The 20,973-nt window shown below is 40.9% G+C and overlaps 1 protein-coding gene across 4 annotated transcripts in view; it reads left to right on the top strand.

Moving 5' to 3' along the window:
- Nucleotides 1–15,391, top strand: part of LOC143021236 (uncharacterized) — a 110,253-nt gene extending 94,862 nt beyond the window's left edge. For 3 of the 4 annotated variants that reach the window (XM_076178636.1, XM_076178616.1, XM_076178644.1), the window contains exons 5-11: nt 593–738; nt 2,015–2,116; nt 2,939–3,135; nt 5,664–5,861; nt 7,060–7,227; nt 8,698–8,871; nt 12,714–15,391. In XM_076178636.1, the coding sequence (XP_076034751.1) occupies nt 593–738; nt 2,015–2,116; nt 2,939–3,135; nt 5,664–5,861; nt 7,060–7,227; nt 8,698–8,871; nt 12,714–13,449 (1,721 nt within the window). In that variant the 3' untranslated portion in view covers nt 13,450–15,391. The remainder of the gene's footprint in view (nt 1–592; nt 739–2,014; nt 2,117–2,938; nt 3,136–5,663; nt 5,862–7,059; nt 7,228–8,697; nt 8,872–12,713) is intronic. The other variant, XM_076178626.1, reaches the window with a different exon arrangement.
- Nucleotides 15,392–20,973: the final 5,582 nt, after the last annotated feature.

Here is a 20,973-nt window from a genome sequence, read left to right as displayed (position 1 = left end):
ACAGCACAACAGGGCTGCTTCACTGACACAATGACACCCCCTCCCTCATGCAAGAAATAAAGAAGACGGGAAGAAATCCCTTTAGGCTGCGTCAAAATATCATCCATACACAACCATCTTCCACTTGCTCCTGTCCCCTGCCTTCTCTCTTCCTTGCTCAGCAGACATTCCCCTCGTGCTCAGAGCCCCTGTCACCCCATCCATCCATCTCATCCTTGGTCATCCCCTCAAATTTACTTCACCTGCCTCTGTTTTTCACACATCCTTATCTTTCTTCACTCAGGGTTGCCGATTTAATGAAGCGGCCTTGCTGTGGATATGCTGTGTCTTGTGACACTGCTTCTGACCCAGGGCAGTGGGCAAGATGCAGGGATGATCCATCATCCAAGAGGTGCCAAGATAAGAAGGAGGGAAGTGGGTGGAGGGGAGTGGAGTATGTTGGAGATGGAATGGGTGGGAGTGGTTTTATGTCTTTTTCTTTTTGGCTACCTCCCTTATAAGGGGGGAAAAAGCCTTTGGTATATATATGTATGTTTAGGTTTGAGAGTATATGATTTTTATGTGGGTTTTAATACTCATGTTGGTATTTCAGCCAAGAAACGAGCTACAAAGAAGTTGCTACAGTCAAGCAGCTCTCCATCAGTGGGGGTTGCACAAGATGAAGCTGAGAAAGAAGATGCTGTGAATGGGAAGAAGGAAGCAATAAAAGAAGAGGATGAGATAGATGTAGAAGGAGAGGTGGGTCCCTCTGGCAGCATTTTGGGAAGGGCAGATAAGGTTTTCGTCCACAGAAAGCTGAGATGAGGGAAGGGAAACAAGGGTGGTGGAACGGGTCTGTGCCTTTGATTTGGCAACCCTCCTTATAAGGGGGAATAAACCTTTGGTGTTTAGATAGGGGGTTGCCAGTTAGATAAAGCAGCTTTGCTGTGGATGTGCTGTGTCTTGCTGCATTGCCCCTGACCCAGGTTCAGTGGGTGAGATGCAGGGATGGCCTATCATCCTGGAGGAGCCAAGAAAAGAGGGAGGGAGGGGTGGTGAATGGGAGTGGAGTATGTGGGGATGAAATGGGTGGGGGAGGAATGCCTGTTGAGGAAGGAATAGAGAAGGGTTGTGTATGGATGATGCTGTGATGCATGAGAGGGAGTGGGTGGGGGATAGGGGGTGAGGAAGTATGTATGAGAAATAATTTGACGCAGCCCGAAGGAATTTCTCCCCGTCTTCTCCTTTTCTGCATGAGGGGACGGAAAGTGGGGGCCACCATATTAATGAAGCAGCCTTGCTGTGGATGTGCTGTGTCTTGCGACACTGCTTCTGACCCAGGGCAGTGGACAGGATGCAGGGATGTCCTGTCATCCAGGAGGTGCCAAGATGAGAGGGAGGGTGGAGGGGAGTGGAATATGTAGGGGATGGAATGGGTGGGAGTGGTTTCAATGCCTTTTTCTTTTTGGCAAACCCCCCACCCCACCCCCCCATGTAAAGGGGAAAAAAGCCTTTGGTATATATATGTATGTACTGTGAGGATAGGAGGGGTATGCATAGGAGGAGTAAATAGTAACTTTATTTTTTCCTCCTCCAGTTGCTATTGTTCTTTCTCTTCACTCTCCTCCTCCTCCTTCTCACCCTCCTATTGTTAATCTTCCTTCTCTTCCTCCTCCTCTTCCTCCTCCTCCTCCAGTTTTGGTAGAGTAAACACCATTTAAGGACAAGACTTTATTGATTGTACATTTTTGACATGATATGGTTTAATGTCGCAAACTACCCCCAATTGCGAGGCTAGGATGGTGTCCCTTGGAGAGGATTTTGGAGATGAATGAACCATGCCCTTAGTTCAACTCCCTTGACCTTCGCTGCAAGTAACGACGCCCGAACCCTCTCAGCCACCAACTTTCCATTCTTGACTTATTGTACTAAAATTTGTTCTTGCAGATGCTTTTACTCAGATTAGGAAACAGCACCATAGGGAAGGAGTCAGTGTTTATAAAAGATGCTATATAGTTTAGCACAGCTAAAACAGTATCTCTTCCAGGGCAGTGAAGGTGAGGTTGAATCAGAAGCGGACTTTTCCAAGGGCATGTGGATGCAAGGATTGCCTCAGGAGCAAATTCAGCCAAGAAAAGTGAGTTCAATATAATTTTCACTATTTAATGCATGGTGACCTTCTTTGCCTTTGCAAATCAAGCTGTCAATATACCGAGAGCTTTTTCCTCCTTGTAAGGGGGGTAGCCAAGTCAGAGGCGCGTACCTACTCCCACTCCCATCCACCACCCTTTCCTCCCTCTCATCATAGCCGGTACAGTGAGTCCTCCTTATACGGTAATTCTTTATCCGGTAAATTCACATTTACGGTATTTGGTAATTACTACCCTCGATTCTATCTACGATAAGAAAAATTCACAGATACGGTATCCGCTAGATATTTTGAAGAGGAAAGAGCAGGAAAAAGATATGTCTGCCATATCCTATTATTACATGTTATAATGGGTTCGGTATACGGTAATTTCAATTTGCGGTAAGGTTTTCAGGAACGCATATGTACCGTATAACCAGTAGCAATTCTAGGGGGATGGCCTGGGAGGGCCATGGCCCCCCAGTTTTTCAGCTGGCCCCCAGGTTGGCCCCCCAGTTTTTTTGCATATTCTATTTTTAGATTATATATATATGTATATATATAGCTTGGTAAATACTACTGCAGTACCGACCGTGTCACGGCGTCACATGCCCCCCCCCCCCCAGTTTTTCAGCTGTCAGCTGGCCCTCCCACTTTCATAGTCCTAGAATCGCCACTGCGTATAACGAGGACTTACTGTACTACAAGTCTATGACCACCTCTTGTGTTTGTTATGTCCCTCCAATCTTGCATTATCTCTCAAAGGAACTTGTGTTTTCATATTATTAGATGTGTTGTATTGAAATTATTTTATATTTGTTTCTATCATAGGCAACTACAAAGGGGTTAGTATTCCGGTGCCATGTCTGTGATGCGTCCTTTCCCAAACCTGATTCCCTGGCCACGCACTGTAGAGTGACCCACCAGGATGTGCCCAGATACCAGTGTGACTTTTGCCCTAAAGCATTCTTAAGGAAATCATCTTTTTATCATCACAGACGAAGAAAACATCAAGAAAAAAATGTCAAGTGAGTGTGAAGCACATGGACTTTGTTACAATGTATCAGTTAACAAATGTTCACAAAACAGTTACTGATGGGAGGGAATGAAGGATAAAGTAGAATTAGGAATGGGGATGGTTCAAGGAGGGAGTCATAAGGTGTGCAAAGATGGTGTGTGGAACAAGGAGGATGGGAGGAAATAGAAGGAAGGGTAGTGAGTGGTGGGATGAGGAAGCAAAGAAAGGTGTGGAAGAGAAGAAGCGAGCTTTCATAGATTGGTTACCAATTAGGACGAGGTAATATGAGAGGTACAAAGTAAAGAGAAGAGAAGTCAAGCATAAGATAAAGGAGGCAAAGAGGAGAGCAGATGTGAAATGACATGAAATTTTGAAAGTAATAAAAAAAAAATTTCGAAAGAAATTAAGAGAGGAAGAGGAGGCAAATCAAGTAGAAAAGAAAAGGTAAAATGGACAGATGGAGGGATGATAATGGAAGAGAAGGCAGTGAGAGGAAGATGGGCAGAGTATTTTAGGAAGTTGCTAAATGTGAAGGAGGATAGGGAGGAAAAGGTAGTTGCAGTAGGAAGCACTAAGAAAATGACCATGATGAGTGAGGAAAATGGAGGAGAAAGATGTATTTTGCGATTTTATGGATCTGGAAAAGGCTTATGACAGGGTAGACCAGAAGGCACTGTGGAAGGTACTGCAGATATATGGGATAGGATGAAAGCTTTTAAGAGCAGTCAAGAGTTTTTACAAGAGTAGTAAAGTATGTGTTAGGATTAGAAATGGAAAGAGTGAGTGGTTTGAGGTAAAGGTGAGACTTCGTCAGGGATGTGTTATGTCACCCTGGCTGTTGAATTTATACATAGATAGGCTGGTGCAATAGGATTTAAGGGTCAGGGATTGGAGATGGTTAAAGAAAATGGAGAAAAGTGGGAGATAAGCCAGTTGTTGTTTGCTGATGACAATGCGCTTGTAGCGAGATCAGAGGAGGGAGTGAGGAAGTCAGTGACAGAGTTTGGGAAGGTGTGTGAAAGAAGGAAGCTGAAGATAAATGTCGGCAAAAGTAAGGTGATGAGATGTACAAAGGGAGAAAGTGGCACCAGACTGGAAGTGAATATTAAAGGATAGAGACTGGAGGAAGTGGATAGTTTCAGATACTTGGGTGCAAATGTGGCAGGAAAGGGAGGAGTGTTGGTGGAGGTAGAATGTATATTGAGAGAAGCAAGTAAATACCTTGGGGGATTAAAAAGTGTAATGAGAAATAGACATTTGGAAATGGATACTAAGAAGAGATTGTATGAAGGAGTGATTGTGCTCAGGGCAGAAACATGGAACATAAGAGAGGAGGAATTTGAATGTGTTTTAGATGAGGTGCCTGAGAAGTATGATAGGGATTACTGGGCTAGAGTGAGAAATGAGGAGAACGGGGGTGGAAAGGAAAGGGAGTTGAGAGATAAGGTTGATGAAAGAGTATTGGGATGGTTTGGACACATGGAAAGAATGAATGAAGAAAGGCTAGTAAAAGAGGTGTGGAAAGCAGAGGTGGAAGGAGTGAACATGAGGGGGCAACCTAGGATGGGATGGATGGATGGATGGGGTAAAAGGGGCATTGGGAAGGAGGGGAATGTGTGTTGAGGAAGGACGGGAGAGGACAGAAGATAGGGGTGAATGGAGAATGGTTGTGTATGGATGATGCTGTGATGCATGAGGGAGAGTGGGTGAGGGAGTATGTATGAGAAATAAAATTGAAGCAGCCTGAAAGGATTTCTCCCCATCTTCTCCATTTCTGCATGAGGGGATAGAGGAGGGGGTTGCTGATTTGATGAAGCGGACTTACTGTGGATGTGCTGTCTTGCAACACTGCTTCTGATGCAGGGATTGTCCATCATCCACGAGGTGCTAAGATAAGAGGGAGGGAAGAAGGTAGAGGGTAGTGGAGTATGTTGGAGATGGAATGGGTGGGAGTGGTTTTTATGCCTTTGTTTTTTGGCAACTTCCCTTGTAAGGGGGTGAAAGTCTTTTGTATATGTATGTATGTATGAGATTTTGAACAGGAATCCTAGATCCATAATTGAATTATATAAGTCTTGAAAGGTTTTGATAGTATATGTTTCAAGATAGAAGATAGGGTTGATCAAAGAATGCTGAAATATGTTTGGTATATGGATAAAATGAAAGAATGACTAGCCACAATGAAATATGGCAACTTGGTACTGGGTATTAGTGGGTCCGATTATGTTTCAGTAATGATTTAATCATGGCTCTGGCTTTTAACTAATTGGATTTGATAAATGCTTGCTTAATCAATTTGTGTATGTGAAGGGTTGGTGTATTATCTTAGAGCTAATTACAACTTGTAGATAGTGCTAGTAAGCCAGACAAATGACTTGTAGACAAAATAAAGCAATACGCCAACCCTTTATTGAACAGTAGTAGCATTTGCAATATAGAATATAGTACCACAAGAAAAGAGTTGCACAGAAGATTATTTATTCCATGACAAATCTCTCATAAAATGAAAAGAGTGAATTAAATTTTCCTCCATTCCAGGTGTCCAAAATGTTCTAAGGCATTTCCAGCACATTACCTGTGGAAGAGGCACATGCTGGTGCACACAGATCGTCGTCCATTCACTTGCCAAGAATGTGGGAAAATGTTCAAAAGTAAAGCAGAACTTCATAGTCATCGAAAAGTACACCAGCCTGGTGATGAACGGTACAGTCATTGCTGTGAGGTGTGTGGCAAAAGGTGAGAGATGATTTGCATTTGTCTCTGTCTCGCTCTTCTGTATTCATTCCTTTTTTCCTTATGCTTACTTCTATAGTATGTATCATATTTCTTCATACATCTATCATAATTAGGGCATACTGTTTCTAATTACCTGCTTCAATAAGTCCTGCATAAGAAGGCATTGTCCTTTCTGGGGGAGGGAGTTCAGGATGTTCAACTGATTTATTTGTAGTAATAGGAGTTGTTGTTGTTGGTCCTCCTTAGACTGTCTGTCCGAACAGTCCCATCTCCCCATGGAATGCCACGGCCGGAATGGGGTTTTCCCAATACTCTTTCATCAGCCCTATCTTGCATCTCCTTTTCCAACTCCTGTTTTCCTCCTCACTTCCTTGTTTCTCACTCTATCCAACTTAGTAACCCCTACCATACTTCTTGGACATTTCACCTCAAATGCTGCATTCAAACTTTTCCTGTCTGCCACTTTTAAATTCCAAGGGACAGTAAGAATTAAGAACTGCCTCAACATCACTATGTGAGAAATGTCTCTACATACATATACCAAAGGCTTTTTCGTAGCCAACAAGAAAAAGGCATAGAAACCACTCCCACCCATTCCATTTCCTATATATTCCACTCCCCTCCACCCTCCTCCCTCTCTCTTATCTTGGCACCTCCTGTGTGACTGATCTACAGTTGTGTCACAGATTCATTTTAACATCATGGAACTCCCTCTTGTAGCCAGTACCCCAATATGGAGACCTTGTAACAAGAAAAAAAATACTTTCTAGGCATTATTCTCTTCGTATACATACAATTATTTCTTTTTCTTTTGTAGATATATTTCCTTTTAAGTAATAATGTCATGAAGATACATACATGCATATACCAAAGGCATTTTTCCCCCTTACATGGGAGGTAGCCTTAATTGCATCATTTAAAAGTTGTATAGTGTAAATTTTTTCACCCATCAAGTTAATATACTTGATAAATTTTGTTCTGGACAATACCTAGTAATTCAAATCTGTAGAAGGCAAGCCTTTCCCTTCCTTTCTTTTCTGCCTAAACTGAATGAAACGATATAGCATCAGCTTTTAAGATTGGTGAAATATGATATTGTTATGTGATAGAGGAGTTAGATGTTAGTTTATTTTCTTGGATATCATAGTGTTACCTGCATTTCTTTCTTTTCATGCACTAATTGATAAGTTATCAACAGATTTACCCAGAAGGCCAATTTGGACAGTCATCTTCGATTGCATACAGGAGATCGACCATTTGCCTGTGAATTCTGTGGACGGTGCTTCTCACAGAAGGGGAACATGGAAGAACATCGACGGATTCACACGGGAGAAAAACCATTTGTTTGTGAGATATGTGGTGTCAGGTATGTGTCAATAGGAGGATTTGCTGTTATGTATATGACAAATTTAGATTTAAGAAGGAAATAGGCAAGAATTGGTTTACTAATAGGGTGGTCGATGAATGGAATAAACTTAGTAACCATGTAGTAAGTGCTGAAACTATCAGTTGTTTTAAAAAAACAATTAGACAACTTCATGGATGGGGATGACAGGTGGTGATGGATACGGAGCTGCCTAGTGTAGGCTTTATGGTCTCTTGCAGTCTCCTTTATTCTTGTCCTTATGTCAAAAGAAAAAAGTCATGCAAATTTTAACAAGGAAACCTAAGTTTGAAATGTAATTAACATTTACATTGACCATATTTCCTTGGTTTGATTTTTGTGAGCCACTATGATAAGAGAAGGGAAGGGAGAGGGCCAAAGATAGGTATGAATGGAGAGTGGTTGTAAATGGATGAGGAAATAATGTGGCCCAAAGGGATTTCTTTTTGTCTGTTCTGCGGGGGGATGGGAGGTGAGGTAGTATGTGTGAACAAAATTTTTGACACAGCCCGAAGGGATTTCTCCCCGTCTTCTCCTTCTATGCATGGGGGGACGGAGAAGGGGGATCGTTGATTGAATGAAGCAGCCTTGCTGTGGATGTGCTGTGTCTTGCGACACTGCTTCTGACCCAGGGCAGTGGACAAGGTGCAGGGATGACCCGTCATCCAGGAGGTGCTAAGATAAGAAGGAGGGTGGAGGGGTGTGGAGTGTATTTCAGGAATGGAATGGGTGGGAATGATTTTATGCCTTTTCCTTTTTGGCTACCTCCCTTGTAAGGGGTAAAAAGCTTTGATTCAACCACACACACCTCTTATAAGGTCCTTGGATAATAAAAGAAAGTCCCATGTCCGTAGTACATACATACATATACCAAATCTTTTTTCCCCCTTACAAGGGAGGTAGCCAAAAAGGAAAGGCATAAAATCATTCTCACCCAATCCATCCCTGAAATACACTCCACACCCCTCCACCCTCCCTCTTATCTTAGCACCTCCTGGATGACAGGTCATCCCTGCACCTTGTCCACTGCCCTGGATCAGAAGCAGTGTGGGGGCAAAGAATACTGCCACTAAATATTTCCTCTTGGATTGTAAGAGGCGAGAAAAAAAGGGACGGGGATTGGGACCAGGCATCCTTCTCCCTGTAGCCCCACTGGGGACATTCCTAAAAAAAGTCAAGGCATGTCCGTAGTACGTCCGTAGTAAAAAAAATAAATCAGATAAAATGTATACTGCATTTCCCTTTGATTCTTAGCAGGCACCCCCAGGTTTACTCTCCTCACATTCTTCTTCTTCTTCTTCTATATTTATATTTGCCATAAGATGAATCTGTGAGATCATATGTCTGCCTTGAGGTTTGACAGAGATAGCCCATACCTCCCACCCAGGAGTAGAGAAGGGCAAACTTGGGTGTCGGTTCTTGAAGTCCTGATGGAAATTCTCAATTTTACAGTTACTCGCGTCAAGGACAGTTGGCCGTGCATCGCAAGTCGCACACAGGGGAAAAGCCGCATAAATGCAGATTTTGTGAAAAAGAATTTTTACGAAAAGAAGTCCTTAAGAAACATGAAAATGTTCATACAGATACACGTCCATTTGCATGCCAGTTTTGTGAAAAGAAATTTAGGTAAGTTATTCAGAATTGTTTTGTTATTTTAAGAGTTATAACCGTCTGGGGTATTGGCTTCATGTTAGTATGAGGGTTAAAAGCTGCTCAGTAGCATGGAGCTGATACTTTAGGGACTATATGGGGTGCCCCTATGGACCAGAACTACACATCATTTTGTCTGTGGTAGGGAAAATCTCTATTCTTAGAGAAATTATGATATTTCATTATAATACGAATTTCCCTCCGTTATGCTGTCCCCCCACTCCTGATACTGTCCTGTACCACCTCTCTGAATATTCATTTTCTCATTTTGCCAAACCCTGTAGTGGGGGAAAAGAATAATGCCACCAAATATTTCCACTTGAGTCATAAAAGGCAACAAAAACAGGATGGGGATAGGACTAAGCATCCTTTTCCTAGTAGCCCCATTGGCGACATTCCTAAAAAAAGCAAAAGCATAAGAGAGTCTACGAGTTTTCCAAACTGAGTGCGAAAGAGACTTGGGAGTTCTAGTGAGTCCAGACCTTAAAACCAGGAAACATAGCATTAGCACCAGGAATAAAGCTAACAGAGCATTAGGTTTCATTGCTAGGATGGTAATGAATAGAAGTGCAGAAGTAATTATTAAACTCTAGCAATATTTTAGACCCATCCTTGACTATGTGGTACAGTTTTGGTCTCCGTCCTACAGAATGGACATAAATTCACTAGAATCATTTCAAAGAATGACCAAAATGATACATGGACTCAGAAACTTGCCTTACGAAGAGAGGCTTAGGCACCTTAACTTACACTCTCTGGAAAGACGCAGAGTGCGGGGTGATCTAATAGAGGTGTTCAAGTGGATCAAAGGCTTTGACAAGGGTGATGCAAACAAGGTCATCATATTAAAACAACAGGGCAGGACTTGCAGTAATGGTTATAAACTGGACAAATTTAGATTTGAGAAGGAAATAGGCAAGAATTGGTTTACTAATAGGGTGGTTGACGAATGGAATAAACTTAGTAACCATGTAGTAAGCACTGAAATTATCAGTTGTTTTAAGAAACGATTAGACAACTTTATGGATGGGGATGACAGGTGGTGATGGATACAGAGCTGCCTAGCGTAGGCCTTATGGTCTCTTGCAGTCTCCTTCATTCTTATGTTCTTATGTTCAACCAGTACCCTAAGGTTTGGGTCTTTTAATGTGCATGGATGTGGTACAGATGTAAAAGGGAAGAGATAGGTAGTATGTTTGTGAGAAGAAAGGTGGATGTGTTGGCATTGAGTGAAACTAAAATGAAAGGGAGGGGTGAGTTTGAGTTTGTGAATGTAGTTGGGAGGATCTCAGGATGTGTATGGATGATGCTGTGATGCATGAAGGGGAGTGGGTGGGGGATGGGGGGTGAGGGAGTATTTGTGAAAAAGTCTTCTCTTTTTTAGCCTTAGGAGATGGGGGGGGGGGGCTCGCCGATTTAATGAAGCAGCCTTGCTGTGTCTAGTGACACTGCTTCTGACCCAGTTTTCTTAATATTTTTTTGTGAGGGACTGTATCAAAAGCTTTTTGTAGATCTAGGAATGCACAATCAGCCCATCTTTCTTGTATTATGTCTAGTAGTCTTGAGTAAAAACAGATCAAATTTGTGGTACATGATCTTCCCTGTCTAAATCTGAATTGCCTCAGATTTAGGATATTGTTCTCCTCTAGATGTATTGTCCATCTACTTTTTATAACTTTTTCACAAATTTTGGTTACCGTGCTTGTAAGGGAAACCGGTCTGTAGTTTGTTGGGTCTTCCTTATTTCCTCCTATATAAATTGGTATGATATCAGCATTTTTCCAGTCTTCTTGTATTTTTCCTTCTTTGAGTGAGCAACTTATTATGTTACATATTTTGTCTGTTAGTTTCTCTTTACATTCTTTCAATATCCAATTTGCTATTCCATCCTGGCCATGTGATTTCCTGACATCAAAGTTCATTATTTGATCCATTATTTCTTTCTGTGTTACTATTATTTCCCTTGTGGGGGTGGATTTCCTCTCACCTTTCATCCCAGTGTTAGATTTTCTCTCAAGTGAAAACCGACTTGAAGTGTTTACTCATGACTTCAGCCATTTCTGTATCTTCTGTGTATTCCATATTCCCATGTTGTGATGATGATGATGATATGGTTTAACGTCACACACTCCCCCCTATCGGAAGGCTAGGACAGTGCCCCTCACAGAGGGCTTTGTAGCATGGAATTTAATGAACCATGCCCTTGGTTCAACTTCGCTGATGGCAGGATTCGAACCGCCATCCCCTTGACCTTCGCCGCAAGTAATGACGCCCTAACCCACTCAGCCAGGAAGCTTCCCCCCATGTTGTAGTTTCACTATTTCCTGTTTATTTTTTAGTTTACCATTTATTGGGGTATGGAGTGGATGTATGGAATTGTAGGGGTAGGGAGTGTTGAGGGTAGTTGAAAGTTTGAGTTGTGAAACTTGTGTGAGGGTAGGAAATGAAGAGAGTTTATGGTTTTTTAGGTGATGGTGGGACTGTCCCAGGATTGTGTAATGTCACCATGGTTGCTCTATGTGTATATAGATGGGGTGGTGCAGGAGGTAAACACGGGAGTGCTAGGTTGGGGTTTGGAAATAGTAATTGAAATTGGAAGGATGTGAAAAGTGAAACAGTTGTTGTTTACAGATAACACTGTTTATAGCTGAATCAATGGATAAACTGAAGCAGTTTGGGAGAGTATGTGAGAGTAGAAAGCTGAAAGTAAATGAGGACAAAAGTACAGGTGATGAGATGTATTAAGGATGAGATTGGTAGTGAATTGGAAATTACCTTAAAGAGCAAGAAACTCTAGTAGTAGAAGGGAATGGAGGAGTGGGGGTGGAGATGAATTAATGAATAAATGAAGTTAGTAAATGTGTGAAATGAGAAATAGGAATCTGGGGATGAACAAGAAGAGATGACTACAATGTAGTGATTGTGCTTATGATACTGTATGGAGCAGAGGATTGGAATTTGAAGGAAGTAGAAAAGAAGAGCCTGATGAATTTGAGATAAAGTTTTGAAGTAAAGTGGGGGTTATGAGTAAGGGAAGTAATTAAATATCTTGAGGGGGAATGAAAAATATCATGAGTACCAGAGGATTACAAAGGCGGAGCACGCCGACAGGAGACCTTTTGATCCATATCTAGGCCGGATGTGAAAAAAAAAATCATACTAATAATAAAACAACAAATAAAAACTATAATAATGTAAACAACAAAAAAAACACATAAATAAATGCACAGGTATAGTTAAATAACAAACAAACAGATAAATAGTAAATAATAATAAATTGACATATAACTAATAATAAATGAAAATCAGACAGACAAATGATAACAAAACAAAAACAAAATAACAAAACAAAAACAAAAATAACAAAACAAAAACAGAATAACAAAACAAAAACAAAAATAACAAAACAAAAACAGAATAACAAAACAAAAACAAAATAACAAAACAAAAACAAAAATAACAAAACAAAAACAGAAGAACAAAACAAAAACAAAAATAACAAAACAAAAACACAAAGAGAAGACTATGTGGGAGTGATTGTGTCTACAGCCCTGTATGGATCAGGGAATTAGAATTTGAAGGCAATAGAAAGAGCCTAAACCTGTTTGAGATTTAATACCCATACACTTTATTGACTACATTTAATGGATTCAGAGGTGCCCTGTTGCCACAGCTTTTTTTTTTTTAATTTAACCCCATGTTTTGATATTTCATGTTTATGTACTTGTTAATGACACTTGTATTTTATCTACATTTACATCTCTTGTTTATTTGTAAAGGTCATTGTTGAAATCAAAATGTGATTTACCATTTTACAGAGATCAAGGCAAGAGGAAAGTTCATGAAAGATTGCATACAGGAGAACGTCCATACCAATGCAAATATTGTGGTCGAGGATTCTGTGAATCTGGAAATTTACGAAAACATATCCGTGTACATGAAAAATGGTCTTTTGGGGAAAATGAAAGCACAAATCCGATGAACAGTGATACCTCAATGACAAGTCAAGGAACTGTTGAAAATATGCACTATTCTTTTGCAGGCGCAGTAAATCAGAACAAAGTTGGAAACAATAGTGCAAAGGAAAATGTTGACAAACAAAATAATGGAAACAGTTGTGGTGGAAGTGTGCTAGTTGTACCGGAAGTTTCTGGTCACTCGGAAGCCGTTTCTAGTAGTACTCGTAATACACCAGCAAGTACAACTAATGTTTCTACTTCTTCACCTTCTACATCTCAATGTAATACTTCACTAGTCCATAGTTTAACATCATCTACTTTACCAAGTCATATCATTTCTATCTCCCAGAATTCTCCAAGCACATCTCACCATATCACATCTCAACATTCCTTACATATGAACCCCATTTTATCTAATCCTATGGCTGGAAGTTTAGTAGGGAGCAGCGATGGTGTAAGTGGAATGAGACTGGGAAAAGAAGGAGCACACATCATGGAGCACAGAAGTCAAATGGAGAAAGAACTGGCATTTCGGCATCCCAGTGAACATCCATTGTCATTCCCCACGTCAGCTTGGCATCTGTATCACTCGTAATTTTTTCTTTCTTTCTTTCTTCTTTTTTTTCAGATAAGTATTCTATTTGTTGAGAATATTACTGAACAGTTGAATTGTTACATGTTCTAAGAATGTAAGGTCTTCCGGCTGTTTTATTTTCCAATTGAAAGAATCATAATTCTTTCCAATTGAAAGAATCATAATTCATATTAGTAATTTAATTTTTGTTCCATGGTGGCATATTTTATAGGTTTTATTTAGCTTCCATTAGACAAGTTTCATGCACCTGAAAGATATGAAATGAATAATAATTTTTTTTTCATGTGATGCTCTCCATCATCTATTGACATTAATAGGAGGAAGCCATTGCCAATTGTGAGCTTTCCACGCATGAAAATATGGAGGAAATGAGGCTGGAAAAAAAATACCATAGATTTGGTTTAGTGGTTCCACCTCCTAATGGAAGTGGTTGCGTTGATTAGTCTTAACCTCTTCAGTACAAGTCAAATATTCGCATGCACATCAGGTTATGTGGTGTACGATGATGCATCACAATACTCGCATTACAAAATATAAAGTCATACTTGTTCTCTTTCACCCTGAGTGAATATAACATCACAGAAAATGTGATCAAGCCTCTTGACAGAGTATGGGGTCACTCAATTACAACTACATACATATACCAAAGGCTTTTTCCCCCTGCACGGGGGGTAGCCAAAAAGAAAAAGGCATAGGAACCACTCCAACCTATTCCATCCCCTACATGTTCCACTCCCCTCCACCCTCCTCCCTCCCTCTCATCTTGGCACCTCCTGGATAATGAGTGATCCCTGCATCCTGTCCACTGCCCTGGGTCAGAAGCAGTGTCGCAAGACACAGCACATCCACAGCAAGGCCGCTTAGTTGTAACTGCCTTGCTGCAGTTACAACTACAAAATAAATATAATCAGGAAGCTTACGCTGGCATCTTTGTATACACCACTCGTGGCTCATGACACATACGTAAGCATCATTGTATTCAAGAGGTTAACCCCTTCGTTACCGACCCGTCAACCTTACGTAAACAAACATTTCAAACCATCCCACGAATGGCTGGAGCCTTATGTTTGTAAACACAGACACTTGCCACCCCGTGGGTAGAAATAACCCAGAAAATGAGGCCCCGAGAGCCCTCAATACACAAAGCTTATAACTGTGACACGTGCGTGTCACGGGGAGCACGCTCGGTTCCTGGTGGGTGCACTCAGCCGTGACACGCAGGTGTCACAAAACACACATCTGGTACTCAAGAGGTAAGACAGGTGCCAGGGAGATGATTCTTACATCTCGTTCCCATTTGCAGATATCAGCCGTTGGTCCCACCTCCATCAGTATAAGCTAAAAGAAACCTATGGAAGATGTTACCTTGATTAAAGAGATTAAGATACAGAATATTTATTTATGACTGAATGATAGGTGCATGTTGTTGAGAATACCTTATTGTGTTGATCTCATTTGAAAATATCTTGTGTTTCTTTTATTATAGATTCTTACGTTGACATATTAGTATGTTCATAAGTTATGAATTGTTAAATGAAGTGAGTGATGATAGTAGGAATTTGTCAAATATCAGAATATTCAGCATCACATTTTTGACTAACAAGAAAATTATCAATTGGTCTGTTTTGCAGAATTGTCTTCATGACAAAATTTGCAGATCTGTATTGGATACTGATATATTTAATTTCATAGATGTAGCTAACCCTGATGACACAAGCTTATGAAGGTTGTGTGTCCTTGGAAGGATATTAAGCTATATTTGATGATATATTGAATATTTATTTTTTCAACCTTATTTTATAAGAAATATACTTCGTGTTTAACCCATTTTGTACAATTTTATGTTTCATTCTTTTCATCCACTCATCTCCTTTTACTAACCAGTAACAACAGTTTACTAAGAACTTGTAAATTTTGTGGAAATAAAAGAGAAATGTTAAAATTTGCTTTTACTCTACTGACTACAAATGGACTAGTCACATAGCATCCCACTCGAGGGGTAATGTGTCATTTTTAAATTCTATTATCTCTCCCTTTTATCTTAGCATCTCCTGGATGACGGGTCATCCTTGCACCTCGTCCACTGCCCTGAGTCAGAAGCAGTGTCGCAAGACACAGCACATCCACAGCAAGGCCACTTCATTAAATTGGCGACCCCCGCTCTCCGTCCCCCCATTGCATAAAAGGAGAAGACAGAGAGAAATCCCTTCGGGCTGCATCAAATTTTGCTCACACATACTACCTCACCCCGCATCCCCGTGCCCATTCCACCTCATGCATCACAACATCATCCATATACGACCATTCTCCATTCACTCCTGTCTTCTGTCCTCTCCCGTCCTTCCTCAACAGACATTCCCCTCTTCCCCAAAGCCCCCTTCACCCCATCCATCCACCTCATCCTAGGACATCCCCTCATGTTCACTCCCTCCACATCTGCCTTCCATACCTCTTTTACTAGTCTTTCTTCACTCATTCTTTCCATGTGTCCAAACCATCCTACTATTCTCTCATCAACCCTATCTCCCAACTCCCTTTCCACCCCTGTTCTCCTCACCTCCTCATTTCTCACTCTATCCAGCCTAGTAACCCCCATCATACTTCTCAGACACCTCATCTCAAACACATTCAAACTCCTTCTCTCTTCCTCTCTTATGTTCCATGTTTCTGCCCCATACAGTGCTGTTGGCACATGCACTCCTTCATACAGTCTCCTCTTAGCATCCATTCCCAAATGTCTATTCCTCATTACACCCTTTAATCCACCAAGGCATTTACTCGCTTCTCTCAATCCACATTCTACCTCCACCTTCACTCCACCTTTTCCTGCCACATTTGCACCCAAGTATCTAAAACTATCCACTTCCTCCAGTCACTCTCCCTTAATGCTCACTTCCAGTCTACTGCCACTTTCACCCCTTGTACATCTCATCACCTTACTTTTACCCACATTTATCTTCAGCTTTCTTCTATCACATACTCTCCCAAACTCTGTTACCAACTTCCTCAATCCCTCCTCCGATCCTGCCACAAACGCAGTGTCGTCTGCAAACAACAGCTGGCTCACCTCCCATTTTTCTCCATTTTCTTTAACCATCTCTAATCCCTGACCCACTACCCTTGCATTTACCTCTCGCACTACCCCATCCATGTATAAGTTGAACAGCCAGGGCGACATAACGCATCCTTGACAAAGTCCCACCTTTACCTCGAACCACTCACTCTCTCCATTTCTAATCCTGACACAAGCTCTACTTCTCTCATAAAAACTCTTGACAGCTCCTAGAAGCTTTCCTCCTATCCCGTATATCTGCATAACCTCCCACAGTGCCTTTCTGTCTACCCTATCGTAAGCCTTTTCCAGATCCATAAAAGCCCAAAAAGCATCCTTCCCCTTTCCTATAGCTTTCTCACATATCTGTCTTACCACAAAGATCTGATCTACACAACCTCTACCCATCCTAAATCCACACTGTTCCTCACCAATTACTCCCTCTGTTCCTCTCCTAATCCTCTCAATCAAGATCCTCCCATAAGCCTTCCCAACTACACTCAACAAGCTAATCCCTCTCAAACTACTACATACACACTTGTCCCCTTTTCCCTTGTAAGGTGGAATTATACAGGCACTCCTCCAGTCCTCCGGCACTCTACCCTCTCTCCAGCAAACATTAAATAACCTCACCAACCAGTCCACCATCATTGTACCTCCTTTTTTTTAGACATTCTCCATGGCATCCATCCAGACCAGGTGCCTTACCTGCTTTCATCATATTAACTGCTGCCTTCACTTCATCCTTCCTTATTTCTCCTCCATTTTTTCACTCATCATGGTCATTTTCTTAGCATTTCCCACTGCAGCTATCTTTTCCTCCCTATCCTCCTTCACATTTAGCAACTGCCTAAAATATTCTGCCCAGCTTCCCCTTACTGCCTTCTCTTCCATTATCATCTCTCCATCTGCACTTTTTACCTTTTTTTCTCTACTTGATTCGCTTCCTCTTCCTCTCTTAATTTCTTTCCAAAACATCTTTTTATTATTTTCAAAATTTTGTCATACTCTTACCCCATTTCACATCTGCTCTCCTCTTTGCCTCCTTTACCTTTTGCTTTACTTCTCTTTCCTTATACACATACATACCCCATTTCACATCTGCTCTCCTCTTTGCCTCCTTTACCTTTTGCTTTACTTCTCTTTCCTTATACACATACATATAAACATTAATTTGTTGAATAGGAGAGAGCAGAAGCAATAGCTTATAAAATACTCTCCCTTAATAGTCTATATATAAGTACATACATATACCAACGGCTTTTTCCCCCTTACACGTGGGGTAGCCTCAAAGAAAAAGTATAGAAACCACCAAGGCTGTGTAGTTGGAACACAGACCTCCGACTCTGACTCCGACTCCTCTATTTTTGGCACCTCCGACTCAGACTCCTCTTCTTGTAATTAACTGATTATGGCCTACATATTTTATAAAGCCTATACAACACACACACGCTCCAATCTTGAGTAGACTTATATAATTATAACTGGTTTATATCAAAGAATAAAGATATATGTTATAGTGCGGCTTTCCTATGATTGACCTCTTCATTAAGCTATTTTGAAAAGGTCGGTCTTTGGACAAAATACAACTTGGATTTAAAACACTGAATCATCGATGGATGAATATTTCCACTCTTGTTGAAATCCTTAAACCATTTCATTCATCTGGGCAAGTTAAACACATTCATCGGTTATATGTATTTTATTTTTGCACTTATCAATTAATTCTTATTAGTATTTGTCTATTTTTTTTTTACTTCAAAAATAACAGGAGTTGTCTGCACATCCAGTGATAGAGAGTAATACTTAGAGTTAACTTTACGTATTCATAAGACAATTAATTAGCCTAACGAAGCATTTCTGTAAACGTACATTATGTAAATAGCATTCCTGTCCAACAGTCATCATGTATATTCTATTTTTGCAAAGAATCTACAATAATCACAACACAGTGAAGGCAGGGCATTCTTGTTCATTGTAATCAGCGCATGCGTCAAGGAAGATTACATACAATCGGCCGGGTCCACAGGGGTTCCAGGAAAAAAGGCACGAAAGTCGCGCAGGCAGAGATCACAGCCTTCGTGAAGAACGCAGGCATTGTTGTTGTCATAGACTTTACACTCGCCCGAGCACTCAAAGTAGTTAGACTGAAAGCCACTATGAGAGGAAAGCACGCCCTCGCCCCATAATCTGTAGCTGACCATGACGAGTAGGCTTTCCGGTATGGTAACAGAACACTGGGTAAACTTGGGCTCGTTGTCTACTGTCCTGCAATCGTTAGGCACGGATCCGACCCTCAAGGAAATGTTGCATTTTAGGGGCACGTCATCCAGGCGCGGGTGTGCAGGTAACGCGGATTAGACGGGAATTTTGAGCCTGCACCACCATCCCCGTTGCTAGAACAGCTAAGTAATGAAAAGGCTTCATACTGGCACAAATTTGAACCTGCTATGCTACTGCTCCTATCACTGCAACTATTGTGCGAATACTAGCTGTCAAACGGTCTTACCAGTTCCCTCCCGTACAAGGTGGAGCTAGTTGTGGTGCGTGTAACCTTTTTCTTTCCCGCCTTGTGATTGGCTGTCTGTTTTGTAATAACTTGGCAACATGTTTTTTTTTTTTTTTTTGTAGACTAATAGAAATGCAATTCATCTAACCATTTAATAGGCCACCACTTATTCCGTGTGAAGTGTGAAGCTAATTTAGGGTGGGTGGGAGGAGGGAGGGAATCCTAGGTGCGTAGGGGGGGGGGAGGTTAGGTAGTCAGAATGTGGGTGAGGGTGGGTGGGGGATGGGAGTGGGCTTGTGCGCAGAGTCGAAGATCAGGCCAGTGGACGGGTGTGTGTGTGGTGGTGGGGGAGGTGAATAGTAAGGAGGGAAGGGGAGTCAATGAAAAACAAAGGCAAAGGGGAAAGAAAGGGAAGAAGAAGGAAAGGTAAAGGAGCCGAAACAATTGAAGTTAAGCCAGAAATGTTGTACAATCAACTCATCAATCCATTCTATAATCAATCAATCACTTCGTCGGTTGGCTTTTGTCAAGCCTGGCCAACATTGCTTCGGTGGTGGTGGGAGGGGTGAGGGATTTGTTTATAAACAAGCTTAGACCAATGGCTCTTAGACTTTAATGCCCCTTGCATCCTTATTACCATATAGAAGATATACAAGAATGTCATCCTACCCGCTACCTCCCATTCCCAGTTCGTAACAGATCGACTATGACAAAAGGTAAAATATGCACATTTAACCTAATCTGTGATACTAAAACAAGTTGTCAAACGTGGGTTATATGGACTGCAAAAGCCATAAGATAGCAATGTGTGGAAAGATTAATGTCCCAAGTATTTGAGTCGGTGGTCCTAACTCCCTCATTCTTGTAATCCAAGAATTTCTCCCCCCCCCCACCCCTAGTTGGGACAACCCACTCCCCCCCACCGCCTGGGGCTCGATGCGCATGCGCAAAGCCCTGCGTTCGTAAGGATTAGATCACCTCACAAAGGATTACAAAGGCGGAGCATGCCGACAGGAGACCTTTTGGTCCATATGTAGGTCGGATGCGAGAAAAATCATAATAATGATAAATAAATAAATGAAAAAATAAAAACTATAATCGTGTAAATAATAAATAAATGCATAAGTATTGTTGAATAATAAACAAACAGGTAAATAGCAAATAATAAATTGACATATAACTAATAATAAATGAGAATCAAGCAAATGATACTAAAAAAACAGAAAATTATAACAAAACACATATACAAATAATGTAAAATAAATTATAGTCATTACAGCATCTTACATTTATATTTTATATTAAGAACTTGCCATCCAGCAAGCGAGCAAGACCTTCGTCCTTCGCCAAAGGAGAGTGAACATAAAAGTATGTTAGAAGACACAAGAATAACACTAAACAAGATAATGGAAGATGGAGGAAGAATAGTTATGATGGGCGACTTTAATTGCAAAGAAATCTGCTGGGAAGAGATGACCGTAAAGGATGGAGAAGACTCATGGGGAAATGTTCTACTTGAGATGATTATTAACCACACAATGACACAATGGATCCAAGAGAACACTAGGTATAGAAATGAAGAAGAACCATCGAGACTAGACCTAATAATCACATCAGAACCTGAAATAGTGGAAAAGATAGAATACCAGGCATCAATAAGTAAAAGTGACCACATATTGATAGAACTAGATCTAAATGAGAAAAGATACATGAAAAGAAATGAACAATATAGAAAAGGAAGATTGATGTATGAAAAAAACAAATTTTGATAAAATAAGAGAATTCTTACAAAATGAAAACTGGGAAAGAATACACAAAGAAGATACAACAGTAGAAGAGAAATGGAATATTTTGACAAAAAAAATTATAAAAAAGGAGTGGAAAAGTTTGTCCCAAGACAAAAACAAGAAAAAGAATATGTAAAGTGCTGGTACAACAAAAGTTATAGTGTTAAAAGACAAAA

The sequence above is a fragment of the Oratosquilla oratoria genome, chromosome 3 (genome assembly GCF_046742065.1).
Source record: "Oratosquilla oratoria isolate Oo_2021 chromosome 3, ASM4674206v1, whole genome shotgun sequence".
NCBI lineage: Eukaryota > Metazoa > Arthropoda > Malacostraca > Stomatopoda > Squillidae > Oratosquilla > Oratosquilla oratoria.
This window is presented reverse-complemented; position numbering and strand designations above follow the sequence as displayed.